The 13,384-nt window shown below is 35.2% G+C and overlaps 1 protein-coding gene across 4 annotated transcripts in view; it reads right to left on the bottom strand.

Annotated features, from left to right (window-relative positions):
• LOC106871890 (vesicle transport protein SFT2B) overlaps positions 1–13,384 on the bottom strand; it is a 73,189-nt gene that overhangs the window by 796 nt on the left and 59,009 nt on the right. For all 4 annotated transcript variants that reach the window (XM_052970210.1, XM_052970212.1, XM_052970211.1 and 1 more), the window contains one exon: positions 841–929. In XM_052970210.1, coding sequence (XP_052826170.1) covers positions 841–929 — 89 coding nt within the window. The remainder of the gene's footprint in view (positions 1–840; positions 930–13,384) is intronic.

Genomic DNA, 13,384 nt, shown 5'->3' with positions numbered 1-13,384 from the left:
TATATATATATATATATATATATATACACATATATATATATATATATCTAAGACATGCACATGAGATAATATATAAAACATCAAAAAATATATCCATGGTAATTAAGAGCTCAATTAATAACAAGTTAAAAATCCAAATGAGAGAAGATTGCATGTGTATATATAAAAAGTTAAAATGATCCGTAAAAGTGATGTAGATTTACAATAAAATACAGAAAAGCTTAAATTTCAGATTGTTCATAATTTAATTACTTTCAATAGCTGGTTCATTAGGAATAATCATTAATCTCATAATTAAGATACCTAATGAAATTAATTTAAAGCAATGTTTATCTAAATCATCAGGAACATTTGAGTCATGCTAATCCTAGACCAATGCTAGTTTTTACACTATGGATGCTTATGTGGTAGTCTTGTGCAGAGGCACATCAATTTAGTGGAAAATTCATATTTTGATGGCTTATTCAACCAATCTAACTGAATAAGACATTGGGTGAAACATAAAGCCCCGATCAACATAAATTTTACAATTTGACTGTAGTCTCAGTATAGAGTCACCCCATCAGTAGAGGTTCCATTATTATTCTTGAACTTAGGGTGGCAAGCAGGCAGAATTGATAGCACGCTGGGCAAAATGCTTAGTGGCATATCATCTGCCTTTACGTTCCTTTCGGGGTCGATAAATTAAGTATCAATTGAGCACTGGGGTCAATTTAATTGACTTAGCTCCTTCCTTGAAATTGTTGGCCTTGTGTCAAAACATGAAACCATTTTTTTTCTTGTACTTTCATATAAATACAAATTATATATATATGTTTACAACAAACAATATCTACATACCTTGCATATGGAATATAGGACAGCGAATACCAGGTTAGTGCCAAAGACTGGAGTATAACACATAACAAAGCCAAACCAGGTTTTTTCAGCTACAAAGACAATTGTGGATAATGGAATATATGTTCTATCATAGTTAATGACTCTTTTAAAATTGGAAACTATTCAAATTTTATTACTTTTTTTTAATACAATCTTCGATAATATTGACTAAAATGTTACAAAATGTAAAGCATAAACAGAAATAGTGTTTCTATATTTGAGTTCACTATATTTTCTGTTCTTCAATTGTTTAGCATAGATAGAGCAAGCCAAAGGCATTGAAGGTGAGACATCACATCTTTTGTGTATCTCAGGCTAGGACTGCATTGTTCAATTTGTTCATAGCTTTTCAACAAAATAAGATGTGATTTGAGAGAGATTTTATTGCTACTTCTAGCATGTTGAATAATCTCCCGCTTCTGTAGATCTGTGAATATATTTTTTACTTAGTGCTATTTCCAATATGAATTTAAGAACCCTCTAATGGAAACACTGGGAGGAATGCATTCTTGAAATATTTGTAAAGGCCACAGAACAAAACAAACAACTCTGATGAATATATATTTTACTTATTCAGTAGAAACTAAATTGTATAAAAGTTTTATCACACGAAAAAAATAAAATGAAACTTCCAGTAACATTTAAACCTTGCGTATCTTCTAAAATTTTCCGCCTGTTTTTCTATGCTGGCATGGATTAGATGGATCATGGTGGTCTATGTTGTTTTGCACACATAGTAATAGAAAAAAACCCAGTAATATTCAGTACTGTCTTACTGTGCTACTTGACACTGGAGCTGTTCTATAGGAGGAAGACTAGAGTTTCCTTCACTATGTTTTACTTCTGAGGTAAAATGCAAAGTGGGTATCTTTCTATTTATCTATCTATCTACACACACACACATGTATGTGCATACATTTAACATCATTATTACTCTTTTATGTTCACTTATCCATACAGGCATAAAGTGGATATTTTCGTTTCTGTCACATCTCATAACACAACGGGTGACAGTGTACCAAGTTCAAAAATGGCAGACACACATGTAGTGTGTGTGTATAATGTATATGTACATATTTGTGCAGATATTCCCTATATTATGGAAACATTACCATCCTGAAAATTTAAAATTTTGTTGCAGCATGTACTAAACCTGACATAAAAGTCCATGTGGAAAATTTTTTTTGTCTTAATTCCATGTTACAAGAATTGTATTACATTTACAAATGTAATAAAGGTGTACCTGTATGTCAAATATATATATATATAAATGCAGTATATATGTACATATGTATGTGTGTGTGTGTGTATATATATATACATATATGCATGTCTGGTATCTATCAGTTTCTATGGCCACGTGTGTACATGTTAATGTATATTTTTCATCCCAACATAAGTTCTGTTGAAATCACATGTACATTACCTTACAAACTTCAGACTTAAATAATGTTCCTCACCTACACCCTCTAAAATATAACTACCCCACTCACTATTCAATGACCCCATTTGACCTTCAAAATAAAAATACTTTCATTCATTTCACATAGTTTACTCTTTCTATTTAGAGCCAAATTCCCACCCTTAAATACAAATTATATTCTTTTAAACCTTTCTTTTCTAACTAGAAATCTCTGTCATCCAAACTAATGTATACTACATACATATGTTAAAAGCTAGAATTAAGCAACTAAAATTAGAAACACAATCTCATTCATCATAACCCCTCCTCAACCACCAATTTTTCAACACTTAATAGTTTGAGAGTTTCCATTACCAGGATGAAGCCTGGTAGTGAAGGGCAGTGTCAGGACTAGAAGTGAGGGTGAAATAGTGAGTTGGGATCTCCTAGGAAGAGTAGTTTCTTGTCAGAGGATTGGGTTGTGTACATGTGTGGATATGACTAGAGTTCTGCCGATCCTGTTCTGATTTCATCTTGAGATAAGAACATCCTTATTTTTCACCTTTCCTGCTACAAGCTGTCATGGGGATTTCCTTTTTTTTTGTTTCTCCTGATTTTCTACTGCTGACATTCACAATAGTTAAGGATTAGTAATGACATTTTGAGACTGTTTTCTGGGGAAGGTAATGTGGTGACCAGAATAAAAAAGGTGACGCTCGTGGCAAAGTTGCAAGGCATTCAAGACATGGCCAGTCTTACTCCAGTTTACTTAGAGGGAAGTGTGCTGAATCTATATCAAGAAATGGATGCAGCAGATCAGCTGAGAGTGAAGACTGAAGAGTGTCTGGAGGATGTATATACACAAGGCATATTCAAAGCTTACAAGCTTGGGAGAGTGAGATGGATGCAAGCTGATGACTGTGTGAGAGAGATCAGGAGATTAACTGAGTTTACTAGGAGAGCAATGGAGTAGATTGTGAACTGGCTTTTGTGACTGGATTCCCTGATCACATCTTGATAAGGTTGAAGCAGCTACTGGACATTGACACACCAATGGGCAACTTAGAGGACAAGAGTTCTGCAAATCCTTGTGAAGCAAAGCTATATACTCTGTTCTGATTTTGTCTCAAGGTAAGAGTCTCCTTTTTTTTTTGCCCTTCTTGCTACATTGGTCATTGGAAGGTACTGAGCCTTTCAGCTACAATAACACATACACAAATATAAATACATGCATATGTGTATATATTTGCTTAATGCCTGTCTTTTTTTCCAAGCATCATTTTATGAATGAATGCTCTACCTGTTGCAAACATTTACCTACACTTCAAGTACAGAATAATCATTCCAGAGAGCAATTGGTTGTAATGTCAACATCATCACTGTGTTATAGAATATGAACATTCCCCTCACATTTTCATGTCCACATACATAGACATATATCACAAGCTTCCTGCAGTTTCTCTCAAGAAGACCTACTCACAAGCCATTGGGTGGCTCAAGGCTACCCCAGAGAACACCCAGGGTACCATGCAGTAGCACTGAACCTGAAACCACGTGGTTGTGAGGCAAACTTTTTAGCCACAGCCATACTGGTACAAAAACACATGACGTACCATCATTGATGTGTGTTGGATGAGTCATCACTATCTGTACTTCCTTCATAAGCAGTTTGGCGATCACATCTCGTTCATGTACTGTTTTAATATGATTCCTATTACTGTATACTCTTCTTAACATCACCCCTTTATAGAGAGTACTGGATATATTTTACCAAGTAGTAGAAGTAATGAAGTTGATTTAAATCTCAAATGACCAACAGAAGAGAGGTCAACTGCAGAAGATGAACTAAGATGAGAGACTGAAAGAAGTAAGAATATGAGGAAGGAAACAGAGATTGGAGTGACTGCATGGAAGAGGAAGGAGAGATGGGATTATTTGAAGATGTACTTAAAGAGAGACAGTAATGTCAGTTTGCAGTTTAGAGGGGGAAAGGAAACAGATACTGATGGTGGTGGTGGGAAGTATTGAATATGGACAGATCTAAAGTTTCCCATTGTAACATGAATGGTATAGTAGAGTGAATAGAAGAGAGGGTATCAAAGAAACAAGAGGGGCAGCATAATGAGACTAGGTAAGGCAAAATGTGCAAAGGGCTTATGTATCCCAGCTCTCATCACTCTGTATTAGTGTATTTTTTTACCATGATGTATGGGTGGCTGGGTCTTCTCCAGCACTATGTATATATGTGTGCATATATATATATATATATATATTTATAAAATTAAGAAAGAGAGAAACAAGTTTCAATATTCATTCAATCCATTTCAAATTGTCGGAATTCTCCACAATATACATAGATACATTCACATATATAAGATATGGTAAAAATACATAAATATATAAAAATTTATAAGCATAAATATATAGATATACTTGCGAGGTTGAATGTCTATATTAGAATCAGTGAGGTGGGTAGATGAGAAAGTTATAATCAGCCTATAGGATTTTAATCTAGTCACCCTTCATATTTTGGATTCATCTTAAAATATTATATGTAACGTTATAATGTATCTTAACATGTAACTTTAATTCTATCATCCGTACGAACAGTAAGGTCCGACAAAGCATTTAAAAAAAAAAATTCTCAACTCTTTCACATCTCTTAAAATTTTAACAACACTTTGAATCTTTTAACTCTGAGGAGAGAAGTATAGATAATTGCTATGGTTGGAGTTAGCTCGCCTATACCAACTTATCTCTTCCAGAAGCAGCTGTCAGACTTTGCACTTATCCAGGATTCCTCTTAAATAATCTTATACTAACTTTCTCATCTACTCCCCTCACTGATTCTAATACGGACATTTAACCTTGTAAGTATATCTGTTAATACAAATATGGTGTATATGTGTGTGTGTGTATATATATATATATATATATATATATATATATTGTTGTTGGCACTCCGTCGCTTACGACGTCGAGGGTTCCAGTTGATCCGATCAACGGAACAGCCTGCTCGTGAAATTAACGTGCAAGTGGCTGAGCACTCCACAGACATGTGTACCCTTAACGTAGTTCTCCGGGATATTCAGCATGACACAGTGTGACAAGGCTGACCCTTTGAATTACAGGCACAACAGAAACAGGAAGTAAGAGTGAGAGAAAGTTGTGGTGAAAGAGTACAGAAGGGTTCGCCACCATCCCCTGCCAGAGCCTCGTGGAGCTTTAGGTGTTTTTGCTCAATAAACACTCACAACGCCCGGTCTGGTAATCGAAACCGCGATCCTATGACCGCGAGTCCGCTGCCCTAACCACTGGGCCATTGCGCCTCCACACACACACACACACACACACACATATATATATATATATATATACGTGTGTGTGTGTGCATGTGTTTGTCCTCCACCACTACTTGACCATCTGCATTGATTTATTTATGCCTCTGTAACTTAACAGATTGACAAAAGAGACCAATAGAAGAGGTATCATGCTTAGAAAAGGTACTGGATTCAATTAGTTCAACTAATGAGGTTTAAGGCAGTGCTCCAGCATGTCCGCAGTCGAATGACCGAAAACATGTGAAAAATATACAGGTTCTATAAGTTCCACTCTGACCACTCAGCAATTTTTTATTCAGAAATATCCTCCATACACATCACACACCTCCACCTGCACATTACGTCTGATCCCTCTTACATCTAATTTTTCTGTCAGCTCATTCATGCCCCACAGTTCATACACACTAACATATACATCCAGTAAAACATGCTTACTTCATTGACTTGAAGCCTTCACAAATCCTCTGCTGCATAGTACCAAGGCCCACATCTTACTACCATGCAGCATTGCCCTTCATACACAGGCATCATACAAAATGCTCTTCATTTTGTGGGAGAACCCTTTCCAGGCAAAGAAGTAATAGCTTCCTGAATTTTCTCCACTATATTCTTATTAATATGCTTTAAGAACACTCACCTCTACTGATAATTCAGGTCAACTAAATAGGTAACCTAATTACCAATAAAATGTGGGTGTTCTTGAGAGCCTTCCAAACATTTGAGGGAATTTTTTCCTGTGCATTCTAAGTACTATGCAATTGCCACATGTAACATGCATCTTCTGCAATAGCTTGTCTGTAAACCCATTGCATTTCTTGTGTATCATAGTTGGGAACACTGAATGAAATGTCTACATATTTCTTTTCTACATATTAAGTATGACCTTTTTCTGCTGGATCTGTTTACTCTCTTATTTATTTAAATTTCAGTCTTTGCTAAGTTTTCTTTGAGGTTTCACAATACTAGGTTTTGCTTTTAAATCTGGAATTTCTATTTCTTCCCTAACTCGTTTCTGAATTCAGCTATGAAAACAAGGTCATCAGCATACAAGAGTTCCCACAGGTCTCTAGGACTATTTTTAATAGAAGGAGGCTGAGGACTGAACCCTGATTGACTCCTACCAGCATGCTAAATTTGTCATTAAATTCAATAATGCCTTGCATCTTATTTACTGCATCATTGAACATGGCTTGTATGACCTTCAAGAACAAAGGTCTTAAGATCAACAAATACTAGATATAGGAGCTTATTCCTGCAGGTGTCTCAGGAGGAAGTTATCATCAGCAGTACCTCTTCCTGGCACTAAGCTGTCATATCCTATTGAGTTAAATTCTGTTCCTAATTGTGTTATACATCTTCCTGTAATTTTCATGAAGTGGTCCAATAATATATATCTGTAGTTATTTTTTTCTGATGCATCTCCTTTGCCATTGTAGTAGTTGAAGATGCTGCTTTGCCAATCATTGGGTACGACACTCTCCTCCTGTACTACTTGACTAACTATGAAAGTGACCAGCTCATGCCTCTGCATAACATTTTAAGCATCCTTGGTAATTCCTAATGGACAAGGTACCTTCCTTGTCTTCATATCCTTAATTGCACTTGAAATGCAACAATTGTCAATGTGAATGGCAGATCCCTCAATGGAGGTATCTCCCTCAATGAAGGTGTCTCAAAGCAACTTTTAATTGTCCTCTATTTTAAGAGAGTCCATCTCCTTTGAAATGCTTCAGCTGGTACTTCCCCGAACTTACAACCTGTTTAACTCTTTGCGTTTTCAATCTCTTTACAATGTCACTAAGTGTAAACGTGTTATTATTCTGTATGGACTTCTAACATCATGATTGCACCATCCCATAGCAAAACCATTGTACTACACTTTGACAATTTTTGATATCTTGGTATCTGAAGCAGCTGGAGATATGATAGTTTGACCAAAAGAACTGGCTATTGCAAGCAAAAATAAATACTGAAAAAAAAAACGCCTTTGGCCAAATTTGGACATATGACATTATAACATAACAGCAACGATATATATATATATATATATATATATATATATATATATATACATGCACACACCTCTGCTATGTCATCTCTACAATCTATTTGAACCTACTTTTTATTGAGTTAACATGAATTGTTGCAGCCCCAAAATTTTACACCTGACAGTAAGAGTGCTGAGTAGGTAGTATGTTCCAAAGGTTACAATGATGTTGGAACCTGGTACTTACCACTGGAAGTTTATGATGTCTCAATAATCATTTAACAACTGTCCTAATGATCAATGGATTGATGTTGTTTAGACACACCAACAACCAACACAGTCTTGGCTTTTAGAATTTAAGAAATTCATTTAAAATACAAACAAAACTGTCAATTACCTACACAAAAGTACATTAAATGTGTCAGCAGCTGTAGTGTAGACACTAATGACATCAGTTATTTTACAAGAACAAACAGGGTATCAGGTATAATTTTACAGTTACAGGAGATAAAGTTACTGATTGACTTACGGTATGTATAATATTATACGGTAATGTGTTAGAAGTCATTGTACAAAGTACAGGTTAAGCATTTTCTTTCATATATGAACTCTGTCTTGCTTCACAAGGACTGTGTTTGGATTATTAAGACTAGATTTTTTTGATCTCAACTCTTCTACAGTGCAGTAATTAATTTTGTTTGCACTTGTATATATGTTTCATTAATATTTGGGTGCTAATGGTTATATGTTAACACTGAATATGTTTATTACAGAAACATACTACAGATACACATACATCATCATTTAATGTTCACTTCTGATCTATGTAAGCATGGGTCAGATGGAATTTGCTGAGGCAGATTTTCTACAACCCTCATCCATTTCCAAGCAAGGTACTATTTTCCCCATAGCATGGAAGACTGGAAACAAACCACCTTGGTTGTATGATGATGCTCATTTACAACCATCATGTAATGTCTAGACAAAGGTACACACATATATATATATATGACGAGCTTCTTTCAGTTTCCATCAACCAATTTTACTCACAAGGTATTTGTCAACTTGAAGCTATAATAGAAGATACCTGCTCCCACTGACATACAGCAGGAATGAACCAAAAATCATGTGATTATATAGCAACCATGGTGTCATTATTTACTTTTATAAGAAAAAATGTCTAGGCATTGAGTTGGTTATCATTAAAAAAACAAAGGGAAATAATCAATTAAAGGTTAGTCTCTAGCTATGTATAAATTGCTTTAATAAGTCAAATCTAGAATAAGGTAGCATGGAAAAGTGGACATTAAAGCAACGATGATGATATGTATATGGATGCACAAACATATCTACATATATATGCAGTAAAAAATTTACTTCACAAGCACTCAGTTCTGGGTTCAGCATGGTACTTTGGGCAAGTGTCTTCTACTATAGCCTCAGGCTGGCCAAAGCCCATCATTATATATATATATATATATATATATATATATATATATATATATATAAACAAATGATAGACATAATAAATGGTATACATGGGGAACTTTATTGCTCACAATGATTGTTTCGACACATCCTGCATCGATCCCTTGTGGTGGGAAACTATAGAACTAGTTGTGGTGCATCCCTCAGGCAGAAGCGTCTCCTGAAGAGGCACTTCTGCACTGAAGGGTGCACCACAACTATATATATATATTTGTGACTGTGTGCGTGTCTCCCACCACCACCAGCAACCAGTGTTGGTTTATTTATATTCCAATAACTAAGCAGTTTGGTAAAAAGACACTGACAGAATAAGTATCAAGCTTACAAAAAAGTACTGGGGTTGATTTATTTGATTAAATCACCAACACCACCACTACTACTACTACTTTATGTCAAGTTTCCATGAGGGCATGAGCTGGATATATTGACAGAAGTAAAAGACCACTTTTTGTTCCAGTGCCTTAGTTTCAGCATGGTTTCTATGATTGGATGCTTTCCCAAAGTTGACCACTTTACAGTGTGTACTGGGTACTTATTTTTTTGTTTTTTCGTATTGCTAGCTACAAAGCAACTTCACAAATACCACAACAAACTACTTCAACTGAAAGAGAGAACAAGAGAAAGAGAGCAGTTGCTTGATGTGAGGTGTTGAGTGGTTAAAGCATGATGGAAGAAACAAGAACAGGTTTATGACTGTGAAGGAGATTCATGGCTACCTTGTATTTTACATGGGTGGATGGCTGAAGTGGAGCCAGAAAGAGAGGTAAATGTGGTGATAACATGGTGCCTGACAGTACCCCAAAGTAAGATATCTAAGAAGATTAATAGAAGAGAGTGCGGAGACTGAAGAACCAGGAAGGGTGAGTGAGGTTGCAAGAGTGTGTGTGTGGGGGTGGGAAGGGAGAGATGGACAAACACTGGTGGAGGTGACTGGAGCTTTACAGAGCGAAAGTAGGGAATGGTAAATATGAATGTAGGAGAATGGTGATAAGAACTAGACTAAGATGTCATATATGTAACATATATAACACACAAACATCTGTATGGGTGTATGTATGTATATATATATATATATATATATATATATATACATAAATCAAAATAAGCAACAAGGATATTCAAGGTTACTGCAGTACAATCGTTTCATGCGACTCCATTTATTTAAGCAGTGCGAGCATTACATTAAATGTAAAATGCAGAGCAATCTTCAGTTGCACAAAGATACAGAAAGTTTACTGAAATTTACTTTCAGTGGAAGGATATATTACTGTTGTAACTACATTTAAACAATTCAAGTGGGAAGGAAGAATATAAAAAACTATTTTGACTTAGCCAAAGCAAACAGGCTAGTTTATATTCTTCCTTCCCACTTGAATTGTTTAAATCTAGTTACAACAGTAATACGTCCTTCCACTGAAAGTAAATTTCAGTAAATTTTCTGTATCTTTGTGCAGCTGAAGATTGTTCTGCATTTTACATTTAATGTAATGCTCACATTGCTTAAATAAATGAAGTCGAATGAAACGATCGTAATGCAGTAACCTTGAATATCCATGTTGCTTATTTTGATTTTTGATCACCTTATTTTTTGGAATTGTTTGGATAATACTATACTAAATTCTGGTGCCTAAACTTAAGTACCACATTCATTTTGAATCTAAATTTTATATAGATATATATATATATATATATATATATATATAGGCACGAACTGTGAAGTTCACTTTGCAGCCATAAGGCTTTAGGTTCCATCCCACTGAATGACACCCTCTATTATTGGGCCAACCAATGCATTCTGAATGAAATTTGGTAGATAGGAACTGTACAGAAACTTGTTGTGTGTGAGCATGTTTGTGTACTTCTGTGTCTTCACATTGACATCATCTGAACACAGATGCTTTACTCATTTTTATGTCTACAGTAAACAATACATCCTGTAGTTTGACATTTGCATTACTTGTAAAATAAGTGTTTGTGACAGGAAAGGCACCCAGCTGTTGGATACTGATTCAATAAGTATTGTCATAAGGAAAAAGCAGGTGTAAAAATTACATACACAAACAAATACATATATGTATATACACACCTATTACATGCATATATAGTAGCTCTCCTACAAAGAGAGACGACAGGTTCCTGGGGTTTGCTTCTATGTCCAAATGTTCCTAAGTTCAACATTACTGTTGTCAATACTGAATATGTATACAACATGTTTGTACAGTACAACTATACCTTAATGATACTCGACTGTACCATATACTATAATAATAACTGGGTACATCTCAACTATACCTTACTAATACTTGGCTATACCTTAACCAATACCTCAGAAATACTTGGTTACACCTTAACTATACCTTAGTAATATTTTGAATTAGCCTTAAACACAGTTTTCATGTATAAGTAGAATAATAATGATGAAGGTATTTGTAATGTTACTGTACATTCTTTATTCCTAACATTGTCTTGTTTGTTGTTACCATATCAGCCACAGAGCAGCTTTCCCTCTCACCTTTTATGTTGTACAAATTTGAATAAGTCTTAAATCTGTATACCCAACCCTAGCTAGTAATAAATATTTCTTCACCAACACTCTCATCATGTTTAATGTTTAACCTTTTAGCATTCAGATTAGTCAATCAAATGCAATGCTCATTTATTTACATTGCTTTGAATTAATCACGCATTATCTTGTAATTTTGAGATTTTGATGATGTGACTGTATATTTTTAGACTGACATTGTAGGCTAGGTGTGAGAGGTTGGATCTAGCTGGTATGAATATAAACAGGTACAGTATTTGTCTGATATGGCTAGTTTAAATCTTCAAAGAGAATTACAGCTTTCTATAGAATTAAATTAAAGTCTATAGCCATGTAACACTGTTGTTGGTCATCCATGTATATACATTTGGTACTGTATTTTCTGAGATACAAGTTGACAGTATATAGTGTAAATGTTCAAAAATTATTGCTATCTTTCTTGAAGCAATTCACATGGAATGTTTGGTCCTCCAAAATTGTCTTGGTGAAAGAGTTGACCTACCTTTTTTGACGTAAAGTTTGGTTTTAAAAATTTGACTTGTATGCTGGAGAATACAGCAGTTTTTCTGTTTCTTCTTTTACTAAGCGTTGTTTCTTACTAATTATTGTAGAATGTAACTAAAGGTACAGAACTTTCCATATGTTACACAATGTGATCTTGGTTATTTAAGGTTGTCGTGCAGATAGGATTCATACAGCAAGAACCTGCTATGTTTATTATTAATATATTTATGTCCATTATGGTTTCCAACATAACAGTATATGTGACAATTCTTGAAAACACCATCTCTTCTGGCACCATTTTTACACTTGTGAGATATATTGGGGTGATTAAGTAATTGTAAAAACCACAATTAACCATGAATAACACCATAATGTCACACAAAGGAATAACAATCGGTAATGTATTGTATTTACAGGGTGACACCAAGTAGCTAATAATAATGATTGTGCAGCAATAATATCTATTGTGCTCCAAACAGGAGCAGTGTAAAAAATTTGGATATACAGACCAGCTTGTTCACATCTCTACAAGTTTGTAAATTCAAAAGCTATAACTAGGGGAGAACCTTACATACAAGGTGGCTGTGGGGTAAGAAGCTTGCCTCCCAACCACACGGTTCTGGATTTGGTCACATTACATGGCAAGTTTTCTACTATAGCCCTGGACTGCACAAAGCCTTGTGAGTGGATCTGGAGAACAGTAATTGAAAGAAGCCCATTGTGTGTGCATGCACATGTGCATATGTGTGTGTGCATGCACATGTGCATATGTGTGTGTGCATGCACATGCATTTGTGTGTTAGTCTCATTGCCTTGACATTAAATAATAGTTGTAAACAAGTGTCACCATCATGCAAATAGTGTCTGTTTCCAATATTATATCAAAAGATGCCTGGTTATGGGGAAATACTACCTTACTTGGAAACATGTGAAGGTTGGTATCAGGACGGGCATTCAGTCATAGAAAAATCAACCTACCTCAACAAATTGTGACCCATGCAAGCATGGAAAAGTGGAGGTTCAAAAAACAATGATGATATATGTATATATGGCCATGTTGTTAAGAAGTTTCCTTCTGAACTATGTGGTTTTCCATTAAGTCCCAATGCATGGCACCATACAAAAGCGTCTTCTACAGTAGTCCCAGGCTAACAAAAGCAAATTTGGTAAAAGGAAACTGAAAGATGCCCATCATATAAGAGAGAGAGAGAGAGAGAGAGAGAGAGAGAGAGAGAGAGAGA

This window comes from Octopus bimaculoides, chromosome 8 (assembly GCF_001194135.2).
Source record: "Octopus bimaculoides isolate UCB-OBI-ISO-001 chromosome 8, ASM119413v2, whole genome shotgun sequence".
Classification (NCBI taxonomy): domain Eukaryota; kingdom Metazoa; phylum Mollusca; class Cephalopoda; order Octopoda; family Octopodidae; genus Octopus; species Octopus bimaculoides.
Note: the sequence above shows the minus strand (reverse complement) of the source record. Positions and strands in the feature narration are given on the sequence as shown.